The sequence below is a fragment of the Bos grunniens genome, chromosome 13 (genome assembly GCF_055505025.1).
Source record: "Bos grunniens cultivar Pamir isolate PY7600 chromosome 13, Bosgru_T2T1.0, whole genome shotgun sequence".
Lineage (NCBI taxonomy): Eukaryota > Metazoa > Chordata > Mammalia > Artiodactyla > Bovidae > Bos > Bos grunniens.
Genome location: NC_141177.1, coordinates 52141199 through 52163983, shown reverse-complemented (window position 1 = coordinate 52163983; position 22785 = coordinate 52141199). Strand labels below are relative to the sequence as shown.

At 39.0% G+C, this 22785-nt stretch overlaps 1 protein-coding gene across 2 annotated transcripts in view; it reads right to left on the bottom strand.

The window, feature by feature from the left end:
• CUBN (cubilin) overlaps nucleotides 1-22785 on the bottom strand; it is a 259434-nt gene that overhangs the window by 94498 nt on the left and 142151 nt on the right. For both annotated transcript variants that reach the window (XM_086334167.1, XM_086334168.1), the window contains 7 exons: nucleotides 20797-20910; nucleotides 18980-19090; nucleotides 17194-17322; nucleotides 16079-16211; nucleotides 3527-3732; nucleotides 2440-2624; nucleotides 495-687 (listed from right to left, as the gene is read on the bottom strand). In XM_086334167.1, coding sequence (XP_086190293.1) covers nucleotides 495-687; nucleotides 2440-2624; nucleotides 3527-3732; nucleotides 16079-16211; nucleotides 17194-17322; nucleotides 18980-19090; nucleotides 20797-20910 — 1071 coding nt within the window. The remainder of the gene's footprint in view (nucleotides 1-494; nucleotides 688-2439; nucleotides 2625-3526; nucleotides 3733-16078; nucleotides 16212-17193; nucleotides 17323-18979; nucleotides 19091-20796; nucleotides 20911-22785) is intronic.

Genomic DNA, 22785 nt, shown 5'->3' with positions numbered 1-22785 from the left:
GTGGATGTTGAACTCTCAATTATCAGGACTTCCCTGGTGGTCCAGCAGCTAAGACTCTACTACAAGTGCAGGGGGCCTGGGTTCAACACCTGGTCAGGGAACTAGATTCACATACCCAACTTAAAAAAAAAAAAAGATCCCACATGCCACCACTAAAGATCCCACGAGCCACAACCAACAAAGATGGACAATCCTATGTGCTGCAAGTAAGACCTGGAGCAGCCAAATAAATTAATTATAAATAAAATAAATGTTTTCCTAAGCCCTTAATTATTATGAAAATATAATGGGAAACCAGCACTTTTTGGAATAAACATGTAATCTTTATGTATTTATGAGATTAGAAGAACATCTGAACATACGGAGGAAGGGTTTTGAGACTGCAATTATTATTCTTATTCATTTGTGTATTTGGCCTTTATTAGTAGGACTCTTGGAGATATTAGTCTACACATATCAGCCCCTATAAAGAATGCCATTTATTACTAACAGACCTGTCGCAATGGTAGGTAAAGGCCCAACAGAGGCATTCATTGCAAACCACTCCAAGAGGAATCCTCTCCCTGAGATGGAAGAATCAGAAGAAAACTGAAATGTCAGAGAACTTCCAGTGGAGCTGAAAGAGTCGGTTTGGGTACCACAGTAGGTTCCAACCAGGCGGGAGTGAATGCCAGCCCCATCGTAAATCTGCATGGAAAAGACAGAGAACAAAGCACTGAACTTAGGGAATCGCCTCCATTTTCTTCATAAATAGAAAGTCAAAAGGATAATTTTTTATTATAATTTTTATTATAATTTTATTATAATTTTTAATATATTTTTATCATAATTTATTATAATTTTATCATAAATAAGCAAACATTACATATAAGTTTAGAAAAGAAAGTATAATGAAATACAAAATATGACTGCAAACAATTAAATGTGTTTTAAAATCACTTCTCATTCCTGCGGAATTATATTAATAAACATGCTCCATGTGATGTAGCTCACTATACGATTTACAGTAAAATGTGTGGGTAGAAAAGTAGCAACCAAGATAGTTGCTCAACAGTGCTTACTGAATGTGCTCTGGGGCCTCAAAGGGAGGAATTGGGAAGAAAGGGGAAAAGTAACGAGAAAAAGGAAAAGTTTCATGAGAGAAAGTGGACAGGTGTCCTGAAGGAGCTCACCTGTCCACAGGTAAGTAAAGAAACAGAGTTTCTTTCCAAAGAAGTAAAGAAGCAGAATTGGCAACAACAGAAGAATCATAGCTTGCATGGGTTCAGCATACTCAAAGCTCTAGAAATCTCTTTCATTTGGTTGAAAATGTTAGATTACCTAATTAGAGATATATTTTGTGACAATTTCCAAATACATAGTCTTGAGCACGTTTAGTTTTCTGCACCCATGAATGGATGCTATCCAATTACACTTTTCATCCTTCCCTCCATCTTGTAAATAATTTGAATAAATTTGTTATGAGTGTTATTACAAATTTCTCAATTGAAGCTGTTATGTAAGTTCAGATTTCAAATTATCTGATAATTCTGTCCAACAAACTGAGCATCTATCAAGTACTGGATCCTATGTGAAGCATTGTGGACCAAAAATGAATAAGATGGCATCTTGGCCTTCAAGAATCTGATAGTAAAAAAGTCAAATCCATAGAAGCAGGAAATAGAGTGTGGTTGCCAGGAGATGGGTGAGTGGGAAATAGGGAGCTGGTCAAAGGGTACAAAGTTTCAGTAGTGCGAGATTAATAATTCTAAAGATGTAAAGTAGAGCGATGTGACTATAGCTAATAACAGTTCATTGTAACACTTTACATTTGCTAACAGGGCAGATATGTGTTCTCATCACATCAAAAATAAAGAACATGGTAACTGACGTGATGTATGTGTCAACTAGCTTGATTGTGATTACTATTTTATAGTGTGTACATATATGAAACGACCCAATTGTACATCTTAAATATACACAGTATTTATTTGTCAAATATATCTCAATAAAGCTGGATGAAAAGTAATCTGATAGTGCTTCGGATTGGTGCAGTAGCCAATGTCTGAATGGCAATGATCACCACAACTTTTATACTTAAATATAAGTACTTATACTTATTTTTAAATGATTGTTCAAATTTTTAGCATTCTAACATAAGAATGAACAGGGTAATGGGATATAAAATAGGATAAATACTTAATTAAGATAAATACACATGCTTAGATAAGCCCAACAGAAAAATTCCAATAATGCTGAAAAAAGTTAGCTACAGAATCAAAACTAACAAATATAATACCAGAATTACCATTGTTTGGGTAACCTAACAGGGTTATTCATGGTGTAGGGTAGACCATCTGCTATGATTTGCAAATGCTTGAATAGACAATAACTTGGATCTATCATTGCCAATAGCAATTCACCAAAATGTATAAACATCAATTGCTCTTAAAAACTCACCTTCAATTTGTCATAATAGCAGTTAAGTGTGCCCTCCATGTCCATCTCCAAGATTCTGGCATGAATAACCTGAGATTCTTCCACATTCACTATCCATTGGTAATTGGAGTTGTGGGGGTAATTTCCAGGCCACAAGGGAGAGGCAATTTTCCCGTGAGTTCCCACAATGTTATCATTGCCAAATACTAGGAAGGAAAACAGGGTAGTAAATCAGACCTACTTGGAACAGCTTTTTAATCAAATGAAAGAAACAAAAGGCAAGGGGTGTTGAAAAGGATGGACTTTTAATTGACTGCAATTTCTTTTCTCAAAACTGAAAGAAATACTGCTTCCCTTGTGGTTTCTCTGCTATCTATTAATTCCTTGGAGAAGAGTTGATATTGTGAATGGAATTCCATCTCCCTGGAAGGCTCCTCAGTGTGAAAACAAGCAATAGCTTCCCATGTAAAATGGGTTCCCAGATCCCAGGGGACCTGGAGACAAGGCAAGGGGCATTACCAGCCCTGTTCTATAATTTTGGTTTACTTTATTTTGCTTACAAAAGAATGAAACATATGTTTTAAAATTATAAAAGAGAAACTGACATTTTAAATCACATGTAGAATACCATAATAGCACATTATGAAAAAACTGAGTTAGAAAATAAAAAGATTTCATACTTTCTCTTATTAGAAAGATATCCTGTTGTTATAACATCTGAACACTTAGGAGTATCCTAAAGTAATACTAAATGTTTTTAATTAGCAGACTATAGAGTTTATGGCATCAAATGAAACACATTTGACATAAGAATACCAAACTGAAACACAAATATAATTTAAAAAAACTCTTTTAACACACTCTCATAAAAAAGTTTAACTTAAAATTAGGCAGACACTAGAGCTTAAAAAGAATCTTAGAGCTACTGAGAATGTTCTCCCTGGCTGTTTATGAGCCATTCATATATAATTTAGTTTTTCTAATACATTATAAAGTAATTCCACAGAGACAATAAATAAATTGTTCTTAATGCATTACTGAAACCACTGCTATCCTTCCGAGTATGTAGGACACCTTCTGGAAGCCATCACTAAAACAACCAACTCACTGCTGGCAAATGCAGCTTGGAAGCCCATGCCAGTGCCTGAGCCGTCGGAGACAAATCTGATCCACAGGATGTGCCCAACAGCGGATGAATAATTGAGGGGGAGGGCGTTTCCACAGTATCGTCCCACCAGGCGCCCCGTGGCGTTCCCTTCCCGGACCTCCACAAAATCTCTGCTGCAGTCCTGAGACTCCTCCAACTGGAAGGCTCTGATTGGACAAAAAAAAAATTAGGGGTTAAATTGATCAACTAAATTTGGGGATTCTCCTCAGTTACTTGCTGAGTTGACCTGTTCACTTGTCAAATTTTTTCTTTAACTTCAATCAAGTGTCTTTTAGCTAACTCAAAACATTTTGCTCACTTAACAATGCAGATGAAAAATCTTACATAGAATATTAGCTAAGTGAATCCATCAATCTGTAAGATATGTATATTTTAATCAGGTTAAACTCACAATGGTTTAAGATGAAAAGATCTTAGAACAATTTGTCATACACACACACACACACACACACACACAGATTAAAAGAGAAAGTTAGATCAAAAAATACACAAAGGAAGAATCAATGTTTTCTGCACAAATGCAGAAAAGTGTTTGATAAAACTGAAGATCCATTCATCATAAAAACTCTAGAAAATTAAAAATAGAGGGAAATTTTCTCACTGGATGAGAACTACCCACCAAATATCTACAGCAAATATACTTAGAGGTAGAAGTTTTTAAACATTTCTTTTAAATAAGAAATAACACAGGAAAGCCTGCTCTCATCACTTTGTTGCATGATATATTGAAGGGTTCTTCAGGGCAGTAAGTCGGGGAAAGGGAAAATGGCTGTAAGAACTGGAAGGCAAGTGCTGCCAATCAACATTTAAGAGCACTCGTTTATTCATAAGTATCCACCAAGTGCCTTTTCTAGGCACTGAAGATAGAGAAGCACACAAGATGCAGAATTTTTGACATTCTAGAAAATAGAATGGCTGCTGGATAAGATAATAGGCAAAAATTAATACGGTTTCCTTAAACCAGCAAACAAAAATTTAGGAACTGTACCTAAGTCAACATTCACACAACAAATACTTGTCTCTCTATTATATTGGGACACTGGGACAAGATAATGAAGAAAATAATGTTCCTTCCTTTGGGAAACTTATATTCTAAAAGTAGATAATAAACAAAGAAATAGAAATACTATGAGGCAGTGATAAATTCTAGGAGGAAAAAGTGTAGTCATTAAGGAAGGTTATTTTAGTAAGGTGGTCAGGGTACCTCCATAATTTTTAAACAGATGCCATTTTTAATAGCAATAAAAAATAAGATGCCTAGGAATAAATGTAACAAAATATCTATAAGACTTTCATAGAAAAAATATAAACTTTTAGTGAAGGATCTAAAAGGAGACTGAATAAATGGAGAGATATTCCAAATTTAATATGAAAAGTCTCTATATAAAGATTCTTCCAAAATCAATCTATAAATTTAGCACAATTTCAGCAAAATCAGTAAGCATTACTGCACTTATGTAAAGAATAAAACAGAAAGCAATATTATGTTGTGTGTATGGAGACAGGTGTATGGCATCACTGACTCAATGGACATGAGTTTGAGTAAACTCTGGAAGTTGGTGATGGACAGGGAGGCCTGGTGTCCTGCAGTCCATGGGGTCACAAAGAGTTGGACACAACTGAGTGACTGAACTGAACTGAACTGATATGTATATACATAAAATATACATATAATAACAGTACATAAACTTGCATAGAGGTGATAAACATAAAATTGAAAACACCGTTTATCTCTGTGATGAGAAGGTATGGGAATATGCATGGGGAACTTTTGCTGCCCCGTAATATTTTATTCATGTAAAATTATTTTTTAAATAAAAAGGTAATTTAATGATTTTTTAAAAAGTAAATGAAGTGAGCGCACGCTCTTCTTTTTTCAGAAGTAATTCATTTTTGCTGAGAAGGACAAGATAAAGAGAAGAAGAAAGAATGGCTTAGCAAGATTAAAGAAACTGTTGAACTTCCCTGGTGGTCCAGTGGCTAAGACTCTGCGCTCCTGATGTGGGACACGCAGGTTTGACCCCGGTCAGGGAATTAGATCCCACACGCCTCAACTAAGGGTTCGCATGCCAAAACTAAAACGATGCATGCCACACTGAGACCCAGTGCAGTCAAATAAAAATAAATTAATTTTTTAAAAAAGAAAGAAAAGAAACTGTTGGGAAGGGGGAAAGTGTCTCCAGAAGAGAAAACTTACTTCCCTGCTATGTATCTTTCAGGTACTGCTCAACATGAGCAGGATTTCCCATGACGCTGGTAAGCCAGCGCCCTTAGGGGGCTCTCTCTCAACTAACAGCTTAGGATGCTTCAGGAACAGCTGCCTGGCCTGGAGTTACTGGGACCTCATGCCCCACTAGGGGATCAAATGTATCAGGCACACCTCTGAGGCTTCATTGTCAACCAGAGGACAGGAGCAAACTGGTCAGCTCCGCTCCACTAACAGCTTGCCAAGCCAGATACCAGCATTGGTAGGTCGCCAGCAGGACAGTGAGTCTGTACCTCTCAATAATCCCATCAAGGTGGGTTATTACCGTGTAGATCACCTGGGTCTATATTTCAGGCTGTTTTCAAAGACTTCCCTGCTGGCTCAGTGGTAAAGAATTTGCGAGTCAATGCAGGAGACTCACGTTGGGAGGATCTACTCCACTGTTCTTGTTTGGGAGATCCCATGGACAGAGAAAGCTGGCGGGCTACAGTCCACGCACGGGGTTGCAAAAGAATCGGACACAACTTAGCAACTAAACAAGTGACGTAACTGAGTAGCAGAAAAAAACAGGAAAGATCCACATCAGGCTAAATGAACCACACATTTGTCTTACATCCACTGTCTTCCTTGACAGTTTAATGCTTCATGAGACAGTTTATATCTACAATCTATCTCAATCACCAACTGAGAGTTGAGTTGGTGATTGGACAGGGAAGCCTGGCCTGGTGCACTCCATGAAGTCGCAAAGAGTCAAACTCGACACGACTGAGAGATTGAACTGAACTGAACTGAACAATCAGTTTTGGAAACTAATTGTTCTGAATCTATCCTTAGGATGGTTGTCAAGTTTGGCTCTTAAATTCAGGCTCAGTTTTATTACCCATAATATTATCAACAATGTAAAATATGCTAAAATTGCATTCTGATTCTCATAAAAAACAAAAGGTGATTATTTTTCTCTACAGGTGATTTACCAAAAACAGAAAGTGTTTAGTCACTCAGTTATGTTTTTGAAAACCTGGTGGACTGTAACCCATTAGGCTCCTCTGTTCATGTAATTCTCCAGGCAAGAATACTGGCGTGGGTAGCCATTCTCTTCTCCAAGAGAATCTTCCCAACCCAGGGATTGAACCCGGGTCTCCTGCACTGACGGAAGATTCTTTATGGTCTGAGCCACCAGAGAAACCCAATTAACACAAAATTGCTCCTAAATCTTTTCTAGTCAAAATGTTGCATGTGGCCCAGCAGCATTAGCATCACCTCAGAGCTTGTTTGAAATGAAGCATCAGGTCCCACCAACCAACTGAATCAGAATATGAATTTTAATAAGATCCCAGATGATCAACATGCACATTAAAGTTTGACTCAAGGGTCCAGAAGATCACTAAGTGCTCGGTTTTTCTATTTTTGTACCAGACTGGTGTAATCCAATGCTAAATGTCACAAAAGGCTTTTCATTAGAAACAATGGTAGGATATCTGATAGAATCAAATTTAACTTTTAAAAATGTTTTATTGTTCTTGGAAGTTTCTGTTTTAGGCCAGTTCAATTTATAAGCAAACCTATCTTCTTTCCAAAACTTTGGCTCAGATCTGCTAGTAAAAATATGATGTGGAACAAAAATAGTACGATCTCTGTTTCTCATTATCTCATTTCGATTTTTGAACCAAGATCAATCACATTGTAAAAGGACTCTGCCAGCATAAAATACACTTTCTGCTAATTCCTTTAAATATCTGTTTTATAAAAGAAATTCTTTGGGGGTTTTATTTTCCCCCTCCTTTTGTGTTACAGATTCAACCATAATTCCTCCAGTTCTTTTCCCTACTCAATTTCACCACAGTATCCACAATTCAAACCCCATGTTTTAGAACTTGACATATTCCATATGCTTGTCCCCCACCCCAGGGGAATGCCTCCAAGTGCCCATCTGGATATAGTTTAGATCAGGGCAGAAATAACTCGGAGGCCTTGCCATAAAGCCCTTCTCATTATCATCTGCATAAAGAGGAACATCTTGTATTCCACAAATTATACTTTAAAAATAAAACTGAAGCAAGGAAGACAAAATAATCAAAATTCACTTCTCATGGATGAGAAGAGAAAAAGATGAAGCATTAGATTTGTTTATACAATAATCAGGATTTAGTGTCTATTAAAGAATACAATGGATGAAACTTGCTTTTTGTGTTTATATTCTGTCCTCTAGGAGAGCTCAGTGTTGTCCATTTAATTTTAATTTTGAATTGCCAAACAAGAGACTTTAGAAATGGCAGGGTGAGAGAATTAACATTCATTGAACATCAGGCATGCATCAGCCCTGTGCTGTACATTTAAAATTTAACATATCTAATCATAACTATGGCCCTGTATGGATAAGATTATCCCCAAAGATGAAATGCATCTCTCTAGGTTTTAAACAAATAGCTTCTTGACATTAACTTCTTAGTAACTTAACAAAAAATGGGATCTTGTCTGTCTTGAACATTCCCAGTACCGGGCCCAGTACCTGGTAACTGCTGAACATCAGACTGTTTAAGAATGTGAATGTGGTAAGGACAAAGAGGAAAACAACAACAACAACAACAACAAAGCCCTTTAATTTAGCAATTATGAAGCCTGGTAATCTATGTGAAGGACTTTGGACTTACCATAAGAACGATGTTCACATTTTATTCATCATTGGCTATAAAGCATCTATTAAGAGAGTAAATTGTGCTTTATATATGAAGCATCTAACATATGTGTAACAAAAGCTTACCTGTATAAAGTAGGGGCTTAATAAATGTTGAATAAAAAATACATATGTATGTATATATGGCTGTATGTGTATATATATGTAATACATATGTATATATATATGTACTTATATTTCTTCCCATACAAAACTTTGTGCTTTTTGTAAAGATAAAAGCAAACAAAACCTCTTTCCAATGTGACAACTTAAACTTGCATTGCCTTTCAGGTGCTCAGAGGGTGTCTTTGTTTTGACACAATGCCAGTTGGATCCTAAAGAGGCATTGACTGGTAGGCTAAAAGAAAGTAACTTGAGATATTTGAACATGGTCCAGAAATAGGACTTATCTTTCATTTAAAAAAAAATCCATTCTTGATGCACAGAATGGCATGCCTAGAAGAGGAGCAAGGTTTTTGGAATAAACAGAGCAGTGTCCTCAAAACCATCCTCTTCTCTCCACAGTAAGTCAGGTATTATATTCTTTTCAAAACAGAATTAGTAACATCAACCAAAGCCCAATAATCTGTGATACAGTAAAACAAAAACCTTTTAGTTTTAAAAACCAATGTCTTATTATCCAATATTTATTAAGTACCCATTACCAGTGTGGCACTACCAGTGTCACAAGTATTTCTCTACTGATGGATTAAAAAGCCCCATTTCACGTACCATGTCCTTTGCACTATCTACTTCTAGAAAATACATTATTGCTATTTAATTTAACCTAAGACTGCCCAGAATGTGGCAGGATCCTACTGTTGACTGTATGTCCATAGTCCATATTTAAAAGGGCTTACAGTTCAATGAGGAACATAAGAGTGATTTTTCATTAATTTCTGTCAAAATTAATAAAAAGAAACTTTAATTATAAAGAATGGAGAAACCAGAAGGAACTCTCACACCCCATGATGGTAGCTGAGCCCAACAGGAAGAAGAAAGAAGACTCCTCTCTCTCCTAGCATGGACTCAGCCAATAAAAGCCATGGATTCTGTTTACTGCCCTCCTGGCTTCCTTTTCTCTCTAAAAAAAGTATCATCCTCCTGCTGTTCAGGGACTTGCAGTAGATCGCTACCGTTGTGCATCCTGAATTGCAGTTCTCTGCTGATCCTGGATAAGCCCGTCTTTGCTGGAGGAATATGTAGCATTCTGTTTATTTCAGACCCACATTTTGGTGGTTCGGTAAGCAAACAGGTGTGGCACCCACAATTCAGCCCATTGTCATTCACTGCTTTTCCCACCAAATCTGGAGTCTGAAGATCCTTCTCCTGGATCTGAGCTCACATTCTCTTTGCTTTTGAAGCTCTCTAGGTTTTATTCAGAATCTATTTTAAAGCTTCATCTTTCTGGTCAATGCTTTGCTCTGTACACAAGTATTCACTTGGCACTTCTGTCTGATTTGAGATCAGACTGTTTCAATTGAAACAGACTAGCCTTTGAACCATTCCTTTGGGAACAGGAGACGGTTCACTGAAACTGTGCCTGTTTTTGTCCAGCCTTCAGCCTATTCCTTTGCAAAGGGCTAGTCTCTGGAAAGTGGCTAAAAAAGCCTTTGGCCAAGCTCCTCTAGGACCAAGCTATTTCCTTAGAATTGGCTGGTATTTTAGGCTTGTGAGCTATTTGAACTGAGCTGCTTATGCTGCAAAATGTTTGAAAATTGTTCTTTTACTCTAGAGAAAAACCTCTGAGACATCAGAGCCCAGGTAACTAAGAATTGTGAGAGTACCTTCCAAACAGAGACTCTGGGAAATTTGATGTTTAAGAACTGAAGTCTTTCCTTATGCACATTTCTGACTAAATGGGCCAACCTGACCAAAGACAATTTAGGATCTCAATGATCATTATGATGAACTTTTGAAATTCCCAAAGTTGAATTCTTTTAGAAACAAAGAGGACTACAATAGCTCAAAATTTCCAGAAATGAGTGGAATGCTTACTCTGATTGGTATTTGGAAGCTTCCCAACATTATCAGGAGTCTAGAATGGCTTCTTTACAGAATAAGATTTTAAGGAAAACATGAGTAATGAGAGATAAAACGGCTCCCAGTGCCTCAGGCTCCTCTTCTTCAGCTTCTCTGTCTCAGGCTCTGCCCCTAACACCATCTGGTCTCTCTCTTTTGGCTCTTCATGGGTTAGATCCCATTTCCAAGGCCATCTTCCTCCTTCCTAGCTATACCGTCTCCTCCTTCTCTGTACTGCCAATTACCCTCATACCAATTCTCTTACCAAGCTTCCCTGTTGAAACTATTCTCATTCGCTTTTCCTCTGAACGTGTAGGAATGTCTGTTTAAAATTAAGCCTTCTAAGAATCCAGAGGCTGAACTGTTAGTTTTTTGTATTCCCTGAACCAAAGCTGAATTGAGAGCTATAGTCAAAAGTTTTCCCAAAGTAACAGGATACTCACAGACTGCTGGAAAATTTTAATATAATTATTTAAACTTATCAACCTTACATCAGCTAGTCCTTATGCTGGGCAGTGAAGGCTAGGATCAGCACTGGATGAAAACTACTAACTGCGGGAAATCCTGCAAGGTTTCTAGAATTACAGCTGGGAGGCCAGCTGCTATCATTATATGATCAGGCTCAGGCAATCCCCAGGAGGCTTCATCACATTGTTCCTGGGGTTTCTCCAAATCCTGCTGATTGGAACAAAATCCAGGCTCACACACAAAAATCTGATGAAACTGTTCATGATTATTACAATCAACTTCATATCATTTTTAAGGAAAATTCTGATGTTCTTTTAGATGTTGATTTCACCCAGGTAGCTTTTAACACTATGTTTATTAATGGGCTGAACTGGGACTTTTCCCTTCTAGTAACAAGGATCAGGATGGAATGGGAAACTGTCTATCCCAGATTTAGCTAATGTGGCAAACCAGCTCTCTCCAACTCCAAATGAGTCACCTCAGAGAAAGACTGCCAAAATTCTTAATCTTCAACCCCAGCAAAAGAAGGCTCCTAAGTGAAACCATATCCTATTAGTATCCGCTATTACTGCAGAGCCAGGACACTGGAAAAGAGATTGTTCCAAATCTAAGTGCTTCAGACATCTTCAGCCTGAAGCACTTCTAACTGGCCTCTGAGGAACTACAGGAATTCTTCCTAATCTTCCCTCTTAACTCGTGTGGAGAAACATTTCTTTAGGAATGGATTTCTTCCAATCCTAACTGACCCCAGAGCCACACTCTCGTTGCTCAATTCCATTACTATTAAAAAAAAGCCCCTGCCTCAGAGAACAGAAACAGTTCACTAGTGGGGATCTAACGAGTCTCAGGAGGTTCCTGTCTCTGAACCAATTCCCTTTTGTTTAAGTCCTTTGAGAGATACATGTGCTTTTCCCTTAGTTCTTCTAGCACTACCCATTTGTCAGGTAAAGACATCTTAGAGAAGTGCCATGCTGGAATATTTTTGTCCAAGAAGGGGGAAATAATTCAAGATTCTGACAGGAGTCATCAAAGTAACCAACAAGGGAAATTAGATGACCCTTTGACATCTTCTATCTTCCATCTCTGATGGTTCTAGAGCTGATTCTGGAAATACTTACTATTTGTCTCTATTGAATCAGCTACCACCTTCCTTATGGGCAAAATCTCTAACTGATGTTGGCACAATTCACAACACACCTCCTATGAAGATTCAGGTAGACCCCTCAAAACCTCTTCCCTGAATTAATAAAAAGTCTTTAAATATAAAGATTCTTCAAGACACAAAAGCCCTCCTAGGAAACTACAAAGCTCAAGGTCTCATTATCCCTTGTACTATCCTTTGAAGCATTCCCAGTTCACCAGTGACAAAAGCTAAAGGTCAGATTTATCTAGGACCTCCAGACAATCAACAACACTGTTATCCTGTTCCACCGTGTGGTCCCCAGCTCTCACAGGATACTGACATCAGTCCACCTGGAAGCAAATTCTTTACTGCAATTGATCCATGTAGTGCATTCTCTAGCATTCTGGTTGATGAAGCTAGTCAATACCTTTTTGCCTTTACTTGGTAAGAAGAACAATTCACCTGGACAGTAACACCTCAGGGTGTTACTCAGAGCCCTTGTTTCTCAGGAATCGTGAAGGCTGGTCTGGGTCATACAAAGTTCTCTAGAGGCTCAACTACTTAGCTGCAACACGTGGATGATTTGCTTCTTCATGCTGCATCTCAAGGCTCACAGGAAAACTGCATCCACTTGCTAAAGCTTTCAGCCTTAAAGGGACCTAAGATCACCAAAGGAAAACTGCAGTCTGCCCAAATCCAGCTTTGATATTTAGGGTATCTGCTATTAGGACAAGGGTTGTACCTGGGTCCAGACAGACTTTGTGGTGTCCTACATTCCCCAAACCCGAAACCAAGCATAACTATGAAGTTTTCTCTAGCTAGTTGATTATTGCTGAAACTGGATTCCAAATTTCTCTCTTATGGCTAAATCTCTGTATGTTTTACTCAACAATAACACCCTCAACCCAATTTTAAGAGGAAACGAGATAACATAACCTTCAAGGCCTTAAAGGCAATTTGAGGAACTCATCTGTCCTTGGGCATCCCAATGACTGGATTCTCTTTTCCCTTTTTATATGAAAAGCAAGAGAATGGAACACTGACACACAGGAAAATCCCATGCACGGAGGAGCCTGGTAGGCTGCAGTCCATGGGGTCGTGAAGAGTCGGACACGACTGAGCGACTTCACTTTCACTTTTCACTTTCATGCATTGGAGGAGGAAATGGCAACCCAATCCAGTGTTCTTGCCTGGAGAATCCCAGGGATGGCAGGGCCTGGTAGGCTGCCGTCTATGGGGTCGCACAAAGTCGGACATGACTGAAGCGACTTAGCAGCAGCAGCAGCAGCAACATGGGCTTATACTTTAACCAAGGATAAAACTGCTAGTATTTATATTGATAGTAGCTCATATTGATAGTAGTTTTTGGAGTAGCTATTAATTTTGGAATACCATGGGAGCAATGTGTCTTCCTTACTAAGCAATATGCCCTCCTTACTTCCAAGGGCAAAAAAGTTTTAAATGCCTCCCCTCAAGTTTAGGAATTACTGGATGTGATACTTTCCCTTGCCACTTTAGCTATTATTAAGGTTCTGGGACATTGTGAACCTGACTCTTTGTAAGCTAAGGAAAATTACCTTGACAATAGTTTTATAAGGAATGCTGCCCTTAAAGGAACCAATAGCAACCAAACTTCTGTCATGGTCCAAAGGGAAATTTAGAAAAACTGGCTAGAAAAGCCCAGAAATTGCTCTCAGAAAAGGAAAAACAAGATTGGAAATTCAATTATTGTTGGTTTGATAAAAAGACAAAGCTCTGGTTCACATCAAATAAGAACTTATTGCTACCAGACACTCTAAAACTCCCACTCCCCACCAATATGCATGCATTAAACCATTGTTCTACTGACAAGATGATTGCCTTCATGAATCAATATTACAGAGGAAACATTAACAAGGCCGAGAAAAGTGCCTACCTCACTTGTCCCACGTGTCCAAAGTAGAACTGAGGGAAGCCTGTCTGTGCTGCTCCCAGACATTTTAAATTGCCTAATGGACCATTCAAGCTCTGGCAAATGGATTTTATACAATTTCTTCCTCTACTGGATATAAATATGTTTTAGTCATGGTCTATATGTTTCCACAGTGGACTGAGGCCTTCCTTTGCAGACAGGCTGTTCTCTCTTCTGTGGCAAAAGTCCTTTTGGAAAAGAGGATCCCTACCTGGGGAACTCCACTCAGACTTTTCACAGTGATTGAGGCAATCCATTCTACTGGCCAGGTACTCTGACAAGTCTGCTGTTTGACTAGTTTTACAGCACTTCCACTGTGCTTACCACCTTCAATCCTCCGATTTGATTGAAGACCCAACGGCATCATTAAGACTTGGCCAAATTTACAGAAGCCCTCCAAACATCTTGGTCAAAAACATTGCTATCAGTCCTTCTAAATCTTGGATCCTCCCCTTTTGAAACTTATACTCTTATCTTTTGAGATAGCCCCAGAATTTCCAATGCACTTGGCTCTCACTTATTTTGACCCACAACTGATAAAAAGCGAGATATTCCAATACTGCAAGGGATTAATTGCTGGTATTAAAAGTAACCATGTTTTAATAGCATAATCTTTTCATAGTATACCTTTGAGAAATGAAGACGTTAAGCATTACATCTTGAAACCTGTCAATTGGAAAAGACTCCTCCAGAAGAACTCACTTCATCCTCACTGGAAAGGCCCCTATTGGGTACCTCTAATCAACCCTGTGAAACCAAGCTATCAGGAGTAGACTCTTGGATTCATATGGTTCACCTAAAGAAATCACTGAACCCTGATTGGACCTGCATATCAGCTGGTGACCTGAAGCAAAGATGTTCTGGAATTGAAGCAGGTGACATCTGATTAGACAGTTTCCCAAGATATCCAGACTAGGCCTTGTTAGACATTTGTTGCCAAACCTCTGATGATGACCTATGGCTTCAGACAATCTCCAGTGTCTATGATCTTGATATCAAGTGCACTTCAGATTAAAAGTACCTGAGCATTCTCCCTCCCACTCCTCCTAGTTATACAAATGTGACCTTGATAGATTTCCAGTGTGTGCACTTTCCCTCTGACAGGAGATACTATACCAGGAAAGGTCCTTCTTGACATGGACACACAGAAAACTGCTGAAACTAGAAACCCTGATTCTAGATCAGCAATGCTTTCAGAAAAATATTATGATCAAAAGGGGGAAATGTAAAAAGTTAATAAATAGAATCTCAATTAAATACAGTCACATACCAAAAGGGGGCAGTCTCATGCCCTGCAAAAACAGAAGTGTCCAGCAGGAAGAAGAAAGACCTCTCTTTCTTCCTGAAGGGCTCAACCAATGAGAAGAATGTTTACTGTAGCCCTCTCAACTTCCTTTGCTTCTCTATAGAAGTGTTCTCCTTCTCTTTCTATACAGGGACTTGCACGTGGCTCACTATGGTTGCAGGCCTCAAACTGCAGTTCTCTGATGATTGCAAATAAACCCATCTTTGTTGGAAAACAATGTCTGACAAAAATAGGTATTTTTGTCAGGCCAATAGTTCCAAATACTTTCAAAATCCTTTTCTTGCTAAGAGTAAGAAGAAAAAGTAGATTGGGGATAGAGATAAGGTATATGAGTAAAGAAGGCTTAATTGAGACGGGGATTTCTGCTGGAAGAAAGAATGATAGTGATTCTCTGGAAGAGTCTAAATGTTTCTAAGTTTTTTTAAAAAAGACAAAATTAATGTTATCTGAAGATGAGAATTCCAAAAATTAAAACATGCTAAGAGCTCAGGCATGCACTCTTGTTAATGTTAGGCAGGACTCTAAAACCATTCATAAGAGAAGTTTAATGCTATTTATAACCTAAACTATGACTAAAACAGAGGAAATATGCAAACAGACTTCCTTGAAGTTCCCACCATATTCTCTTAACAGTTGTTTGGACATATATGCTATTAGTTGTCCATCCTATTAGTAACAGTGCTTCCTTCCTGCAGATTCATTCTCACCGAAACAATACACTATGAAAAAAAAAAGGATTTACATAAAAGACAGCTGGAGCTGGTTGCCAGGGGAACTGACGACGTTCCAGACACATTCCACATTAGCAGGATAAACTTCTGGGTAGCCAGGGCTGTTGAAGATGCCCTCAGCCATGTGGAATATTCCACCACAAGCTAGAAGAAAAGAGAAACAAAGTGAGTGGCGGAGTAAATGTCAAATACAAGACACCATAAGATAGAGAAAGAACACCAGAAGAGCTGTTAGGAGCATCAGAGGATGTACTCTTTTCATTTCATAATTAAAAAAAAATCCACAGCATATATAATAATAAGGAAAAGATTCTGTAACTTGAAAACTAAAAGCCACTGGGTATGGTGGATTAGAAGGAATCCCTGTAGTTTCTTTTCTAAAAGCCTTTTCTTCCTGTGAACTATAGCTCTATGTAATAAAAGACTCATTTTAATCCTCAGTATTTCTGACCAGGATGATTTTCACCCCTGGCCTAGAAAAGAAAGCAATATTTCAACATTTCCTTCTCAGGAGAGCACTGAAACCTGCACAGATCTCCCAGCATTCTAAGGCTTTTAACAGCTAATAATGAGGAAGCTGACAAGCAGAACTATCCTAGCTTACAGCCTCTTACTGGGTGCTCCTCTTTCCCCTTCTCCCCATGTGCCATGGTCCATCCTGCATCCCTGAAGACACCCAGCCCTGCCTGAGCACAGCTGTCAGGCCAGGGAGACTGAAGAATGGCAGCTGTCCACCGGTTAGAGACACCACTGGACCCTGTCCATCAGGGGCTCCCTCAACAAATATATCAAGAAGGAGAACAAGGATATGCTGACAAGCAAGTCACCCAAGATCATTCCAACCAATTCTCCCCACTTCCAGTGCTCACCCCGAGCAGCATTAGTCACAATAGTCAAGGTATGGGAACAAATGTCTGTTAATGGATAAGGAAGATGTGGTACAGAGTTCACAGCTGTTAGAATTTATAAGCATGTTAACCAAATTTGAAAGACAGTAAAATGAGTCACAGAGGAGATCTACAAAACTAGCTCAGAACACAAAATGTAAAGGAATCCCAAATAATAAATCAAGGATTTTCTACACATTCCTCTTAACCTAATAGCACCACTTGCTGACATTTCTTACCTGATGTGGATGCAGCATATGTGGCGTGGAAACCACCAAAATTCACTGTAGAATCTGAGACGAACTTCAGCATCAGAGCATTGCTGAAGGAAGTGATAGGATGGGGCAAGGAGGGGCCACAGTATCGGCCTAAATAATGATGACATTGACAAGGAGAATGAATGATGATATGCCAACATGTATTCACTAAAATCACAAGAGACCAAACCAAACAGAAGAAACCACTACTAGAGAACCATTTAGGTCAGGGTCAGTGTTTGGGATGATGCCTGATGATTCAAAATAAACTGTGGACACATTTATAAACATGATAAAGACTGTGAGGGGAAGGTAAGAGAAACACAGGTAACTTCCAAATGTAACTAATGTTAAACTCTCCAGGGCAGCAGGCACCTGCACAAAGAAGGGGGCTAATACTCAACGGCAACACACAATAGCTGAGAAACTGCAGATGTTGGGGCCAGAACACCTGCATTCACCTCCAAGCTCAGCCACTTACCAGCTACGTGACACGAGTCAAGTTACTCAAGCTCTCTGTGCCTCAGTTTCTCCACTTGAGAAACAGGTACATGGATAATAATGAAATTCTATGTTATAAGGGTATAAGAATTGAGTTACTATTTATAAAGTTCTAAAGTTTTTTAATGAATAGAACTTTATAAAAATAGTACTATTTATAAAGTTTACTATTATAAAATTCAGAATAGTGCTCAGTGCAAGGTTATAAAAGTGTCTGTTAAATAATATATCCTTGACAATGGTCAAATGCTTACAGACAAAAGTCACAAAGAATACAATCAGAAGTCCACAGAGAGCATTTGTCAATTGCCTACTATCATCTCAGGCACTGTTCTGTGTACTGAGAATATAGCCATGAGCAAAACAAAGTCCCTTCTCTGATGGAACCTGTCTTCTACTGCAGGATAAGGAGCTTGAGTGACAAAGCTCAAATAGGAGTAAGTCATAGAGAACATTTAAATGAGTGAGTGAGTGAAAGTCGCTCAGTCATGTCCGTTTCTTTGCTAACCCACAGACTGTAGACCACCAGGCTTCTCTGTCCATGGAATTATATGTATATAGATACATATATGCTCCTTTGTCCACGGAATTCTCCAGGCCAGAATACTAGAGTGGGTAGCCATTGCCTTCTCCAGGGGATCTTCCCAAAATAACCTGAGATTATTTTGTTTGAGAACATTACAGAAACTATAAGCAACATTCTTTAATTTTACTGGGATGTCTTACAAACAGAACTCCATAATATCTGCCTGCCTGCCTGTCTGTCTATCTATTCTGTTCATCCAACCATCCATCCATCCATCCAATGTACATATATATATATATATATATGTATTTACCTATCCATTACAGCTATCTATCTATCTATCCATCCATCCATCCATTACTTTCCTTCCAATGAGGACAAAACCAGAAGAAACATCCTCAATTTGAACACGAGAACTGTGGTCAAACAGTAACAAGAAATTTCCCACAGAATGCTATCTAATGTTAAAATGGATTGCATTTTACTACTGTTTAAAGCAGTTGCAACTTTTCAATTAATAAAAAATACATAAACCATTCATGTCCTTGAAGATGAATGAGCTGAGTTTCTCAAGCCCTACGTTGACTCCTGCTTCCTCAGCCTCTCGGTATCTTTCCTTGGCTTACGACAGTCTTCATAGTTATTGGAAACATTCTAACCTCTGATGACAGCATATACACATGTAAGTACAGAAACCGTAGAAAGCCCAGGCCACAGAAGTGAGTGAGCGACACGGCATACCTCGGAGGGGTGCGTCGTCATGGCTGCCGTCCAACACCTCTACAAAATCTCGGGTACATGGTGTGCTGCTTTCAAGGCCAAAGTGGCTGAAGGATAGGGTGATATGATTGACTGTAAGGGAAGAGAGGAAGACTGTTTAATAAAGTTCTGGCAAACAAAACATACAGGGAACAAGATTTTAGCCCTGATCCTTTCACCTGCTGATGCTCTGGCAAAGAATTGATGAATCTGTCAGATGTGCACCGGACGACAGGGGCAAAGAGGAGAAGTAGCCACCACTGTGCAAAAAGGTTTTTGTCTGAAGAGTAACTGAAAAGCTTTTAAAAATGTCTGTAGACTCTGAAATGCTGGTGCTGGTAAGAGAACCCTGGGGTGGGTTTACTTCATGGATGATGGAGAAAGTATCAGCTGTTGCTGTCTTTCTCTGAGAAATACTTTTATTAATAGCTTCCTTAAATTCTGATTCTTGACCTGTGCTTGTAAATAAGACACATTTTCCTCCCTGGCACAAATATCCTAGCATTTTCTGTGTTACTTTTAAGTCCAGAAGCAGGGACATGGAGGTTCAGTCATTTTTAAAGAAAGCTTTCAATTACTTGCAAAATACTCTGAGTCTGGGTCCATTTTCCTTTTGTTTTCTTCCAGGGTCTTGAATCTTTAGAATAGGATCTTTTCCTTTTGCTGTCTTTACACCAGTGAGCTCTTTCATCTAAGAGCTTTACAACTGTTTAGAAACTATCCTTAGGTGCAAGGCTTCAGGACTCAAGGCCGGGAGCTTCTTTATCCAAGGATTGGTTCCTGGCTGGCTGGCTACTTTCTTTGGCTAAGGGTTACATCACTGACCCCCAAATCATATGCAGAGCAATAAAGATACCCTTTTGTTAATGTTTAACATCCCTAGGAAAAATGTTAGAGAATATTTAAGCCAAACCCTTCATTTGTTAGATTAGCTAATGGGGCTTTGTAAGCCTAAGTGACTTTCCTATTATCACACAGGTCATTAATTAGAGAGTGGAGTCAAGAACTTAATGCTTTTCCCACATTATGTCTGAAGTCATTAATTTCCCCTGAAAACCTCAAGAAGGGAAGGGTTCCTTTGAAACAAGATTCATAATGGCCCCAGGGTCACCCTCCTCACAGTCGTTTTTGCTCGAGTTCTTAGTGGTCTCCTCATTTTCTCTGTAAAATGTGGACAGTAATCCTTACCACTAGATTGTTACCAGATCAGAAAGATTCTAGGATTCTAAAAAGAATACAGTGTAAGTACTTATTAAATGCTTCTTCAAGGCCGATGCTGGGACTTTTAAAAATACATTTTATAACCAAGAGAGACCAGGCTTTATCATTAACTTCCACCTTAACTGAAGACCAATATGCTCATAGCATTGCATCCCCAAAGTATAAGTTATTAACTTTCTAGTCTATGGTTCTTACTGTTCATTTATTCATTTAGCATCTTCTTGAGCACCTACCACAGTCAAGACAAACAGTCAAAAACTATTTATTCATCCAGTATTTTTGTTAACCCCCAATTTCAAATGCCTGTCATTTCTACTAGGTTATAGGTTTTCGCTTTGTTATTTCCTTTGCTAGGCCTTGAAACTTATAAAAAGAAAATTAATTAAGAATAAAGAGCAAAAATTACTTCCTACCAGATTAGGAAACCCTTGTTCTCGTGCACATGAGGAATTAGGGCTTCCCAAAGGAGGAGAGGAAGGCCATCAATTGTTACCAGGGAAGAGATAAGAACATGACTCATTGCTGGACTTTCCCACAGACACATGCATCCTGGATTCTTTTTTATTTTTGTTACTTACAGGGAGGTTGAGCTTGAATTATCCAGCTGCAGTTCTGATTGCTTGGATAGTTGTTCGGGAACAGTGGAGAGGATATAGTGTCAACGGAGTCAGTGAGGAAGTGGCCGCCACAGGCTGAGGGACACACAGATACACACTTTTGTCATACACTTTTGATTTCTACTGATTCTTCAGAACAATTATTTGAAGAATGAAAACATGAATGATGTTTCCTTATTTCTAAAGGGCTTATCAAGGAAATTCTCTGCCAAGGAAGCTGCACATGAATCATGAGAAAGTGGCGATGTACTCTACATTTACAACAGTATTCTTCAATTATAGGAAGTGGGGAGTGGCAAAGAACAGATTAAATGGTTATGAGTTGCCTGAATCTTTTGATAGAACTCTGGCATTGATTTACTTACTTTACCCACTCGTAAATTATAGGCACAGGGATAATCTCTTAACAACTGACTTCATTTTTAGGAACGTAAATACTCAATTGATGGAGACTTCATATGGGCAGTTGTGTGTTTTCAGGGATGTGCAGATCCCTGTGGGAACAGAAGACGGGGGTGCCTGCTGAGAGCTGGGGAGTGTACAAGGTGTTTCACAAAGGGGATGGTGCTGAAGGAGGAGTCGGGGTGAGGAAGAGTGGTCTGGGGAGAGGGCAGTCTGAACAAGATAGAGAGGAGGGTATGGGGGATATCACACAGACTTGGTTGAAGTGTGGGGCACGTGAGGACAGTCAGGGCAATGCTGAGAAAAGACAGGCAGGTTCCGTCCCCATGGGGAACATCCAGAGAAGCTGGGGCTCCACTGCCTGTTTAGTGCAGAGCCAGGACAGACGATGGTACACTGAAGGTCAGGGTCAGAACTCGCTACTGCACACTGACTTCGGAGGAATACGTGAGACCAAGGACGCTGATGTAGTAGCCCAGAGAAGACCTGCTGGGGACTTTTTTTGCTCTGAAGTGAAATATAAGTGATTAGTTAGAAGAAAAAGTGTTAAGAAACTGTTCTTTGAAAGAATTCTGCCATCAATCATGCTCCACAGTCTACATTGCAACCTCAGGGGAACTCCATCCAAAAACTCTCACTGGCCAGGGCGCTTTACTACAGAAAATGAGCAAGCGAGTCCACTGAAACAGATGAAATGACTAAAGAGACCACACTTATTTGAAAGGACAGGAATCCTCTGAAAAAAAAAATCACAGGCATATTCAGCAGACAAGAGCCCTTCCAGCTCTAGGTTCCATCTCTGATGGTGGGTAAAGGGTTAACCTCTAAAAATACAAGACAAAAGGCAATGGATGGAAAGGTCTCTAGTAGAAAGTGGTGATTTAAGAAAAAGACAATGTAGCGGGGCATGGGGGGGTGAACACACTTCCAGGCGAGACAGCAGTTAAGACTTTGCCTTCCAAGGCAGTGGGTGTGGGTTTGACCCCTGGTTGGGGAGCTAAGATCCCACATGCCTCTTAGCCAAAAATAAATAATAAATAAATAAAAACAGAAACAATAGTATAACAAATTCAAAAGATTTTTTTTAAAAGGTCCACATAAAATCTAAAAAGAAAGAAAAGAAAAAGGCAACAGAAAACAACATTGATTCTTCGGGTGAAGGGCTACCACTATCTCAAGGCTTAGAATCTGACTCTATGTTACAAGTTTTGCAATTTATAGCAGTGTATATCTTAGCATAAAATCTTAGATAAATGCTAGGTCATTTATCTATGAATGAATGAATTCAGATAAACACTTCTTTACAAGTGTCTCTAATATTAAAGACACTTTTCAGTATGATTCTGACAACCTGTTTGAGGAATACAGAGATCCGGAGGACTAAGACAGAGTTAAAAGTCCCGACAGAATCATTGCAAACCATGGTTCCTTTTTTCTTCTTAAAGTGTCGCACATTAAATAGAAAGCTGGGAACAATTTCAAGGACTAGTCTCATTTTATTGCAGCACCAAGAGGGAGAGGTAAGGACAGATGGTCTGCGCCTTGGGG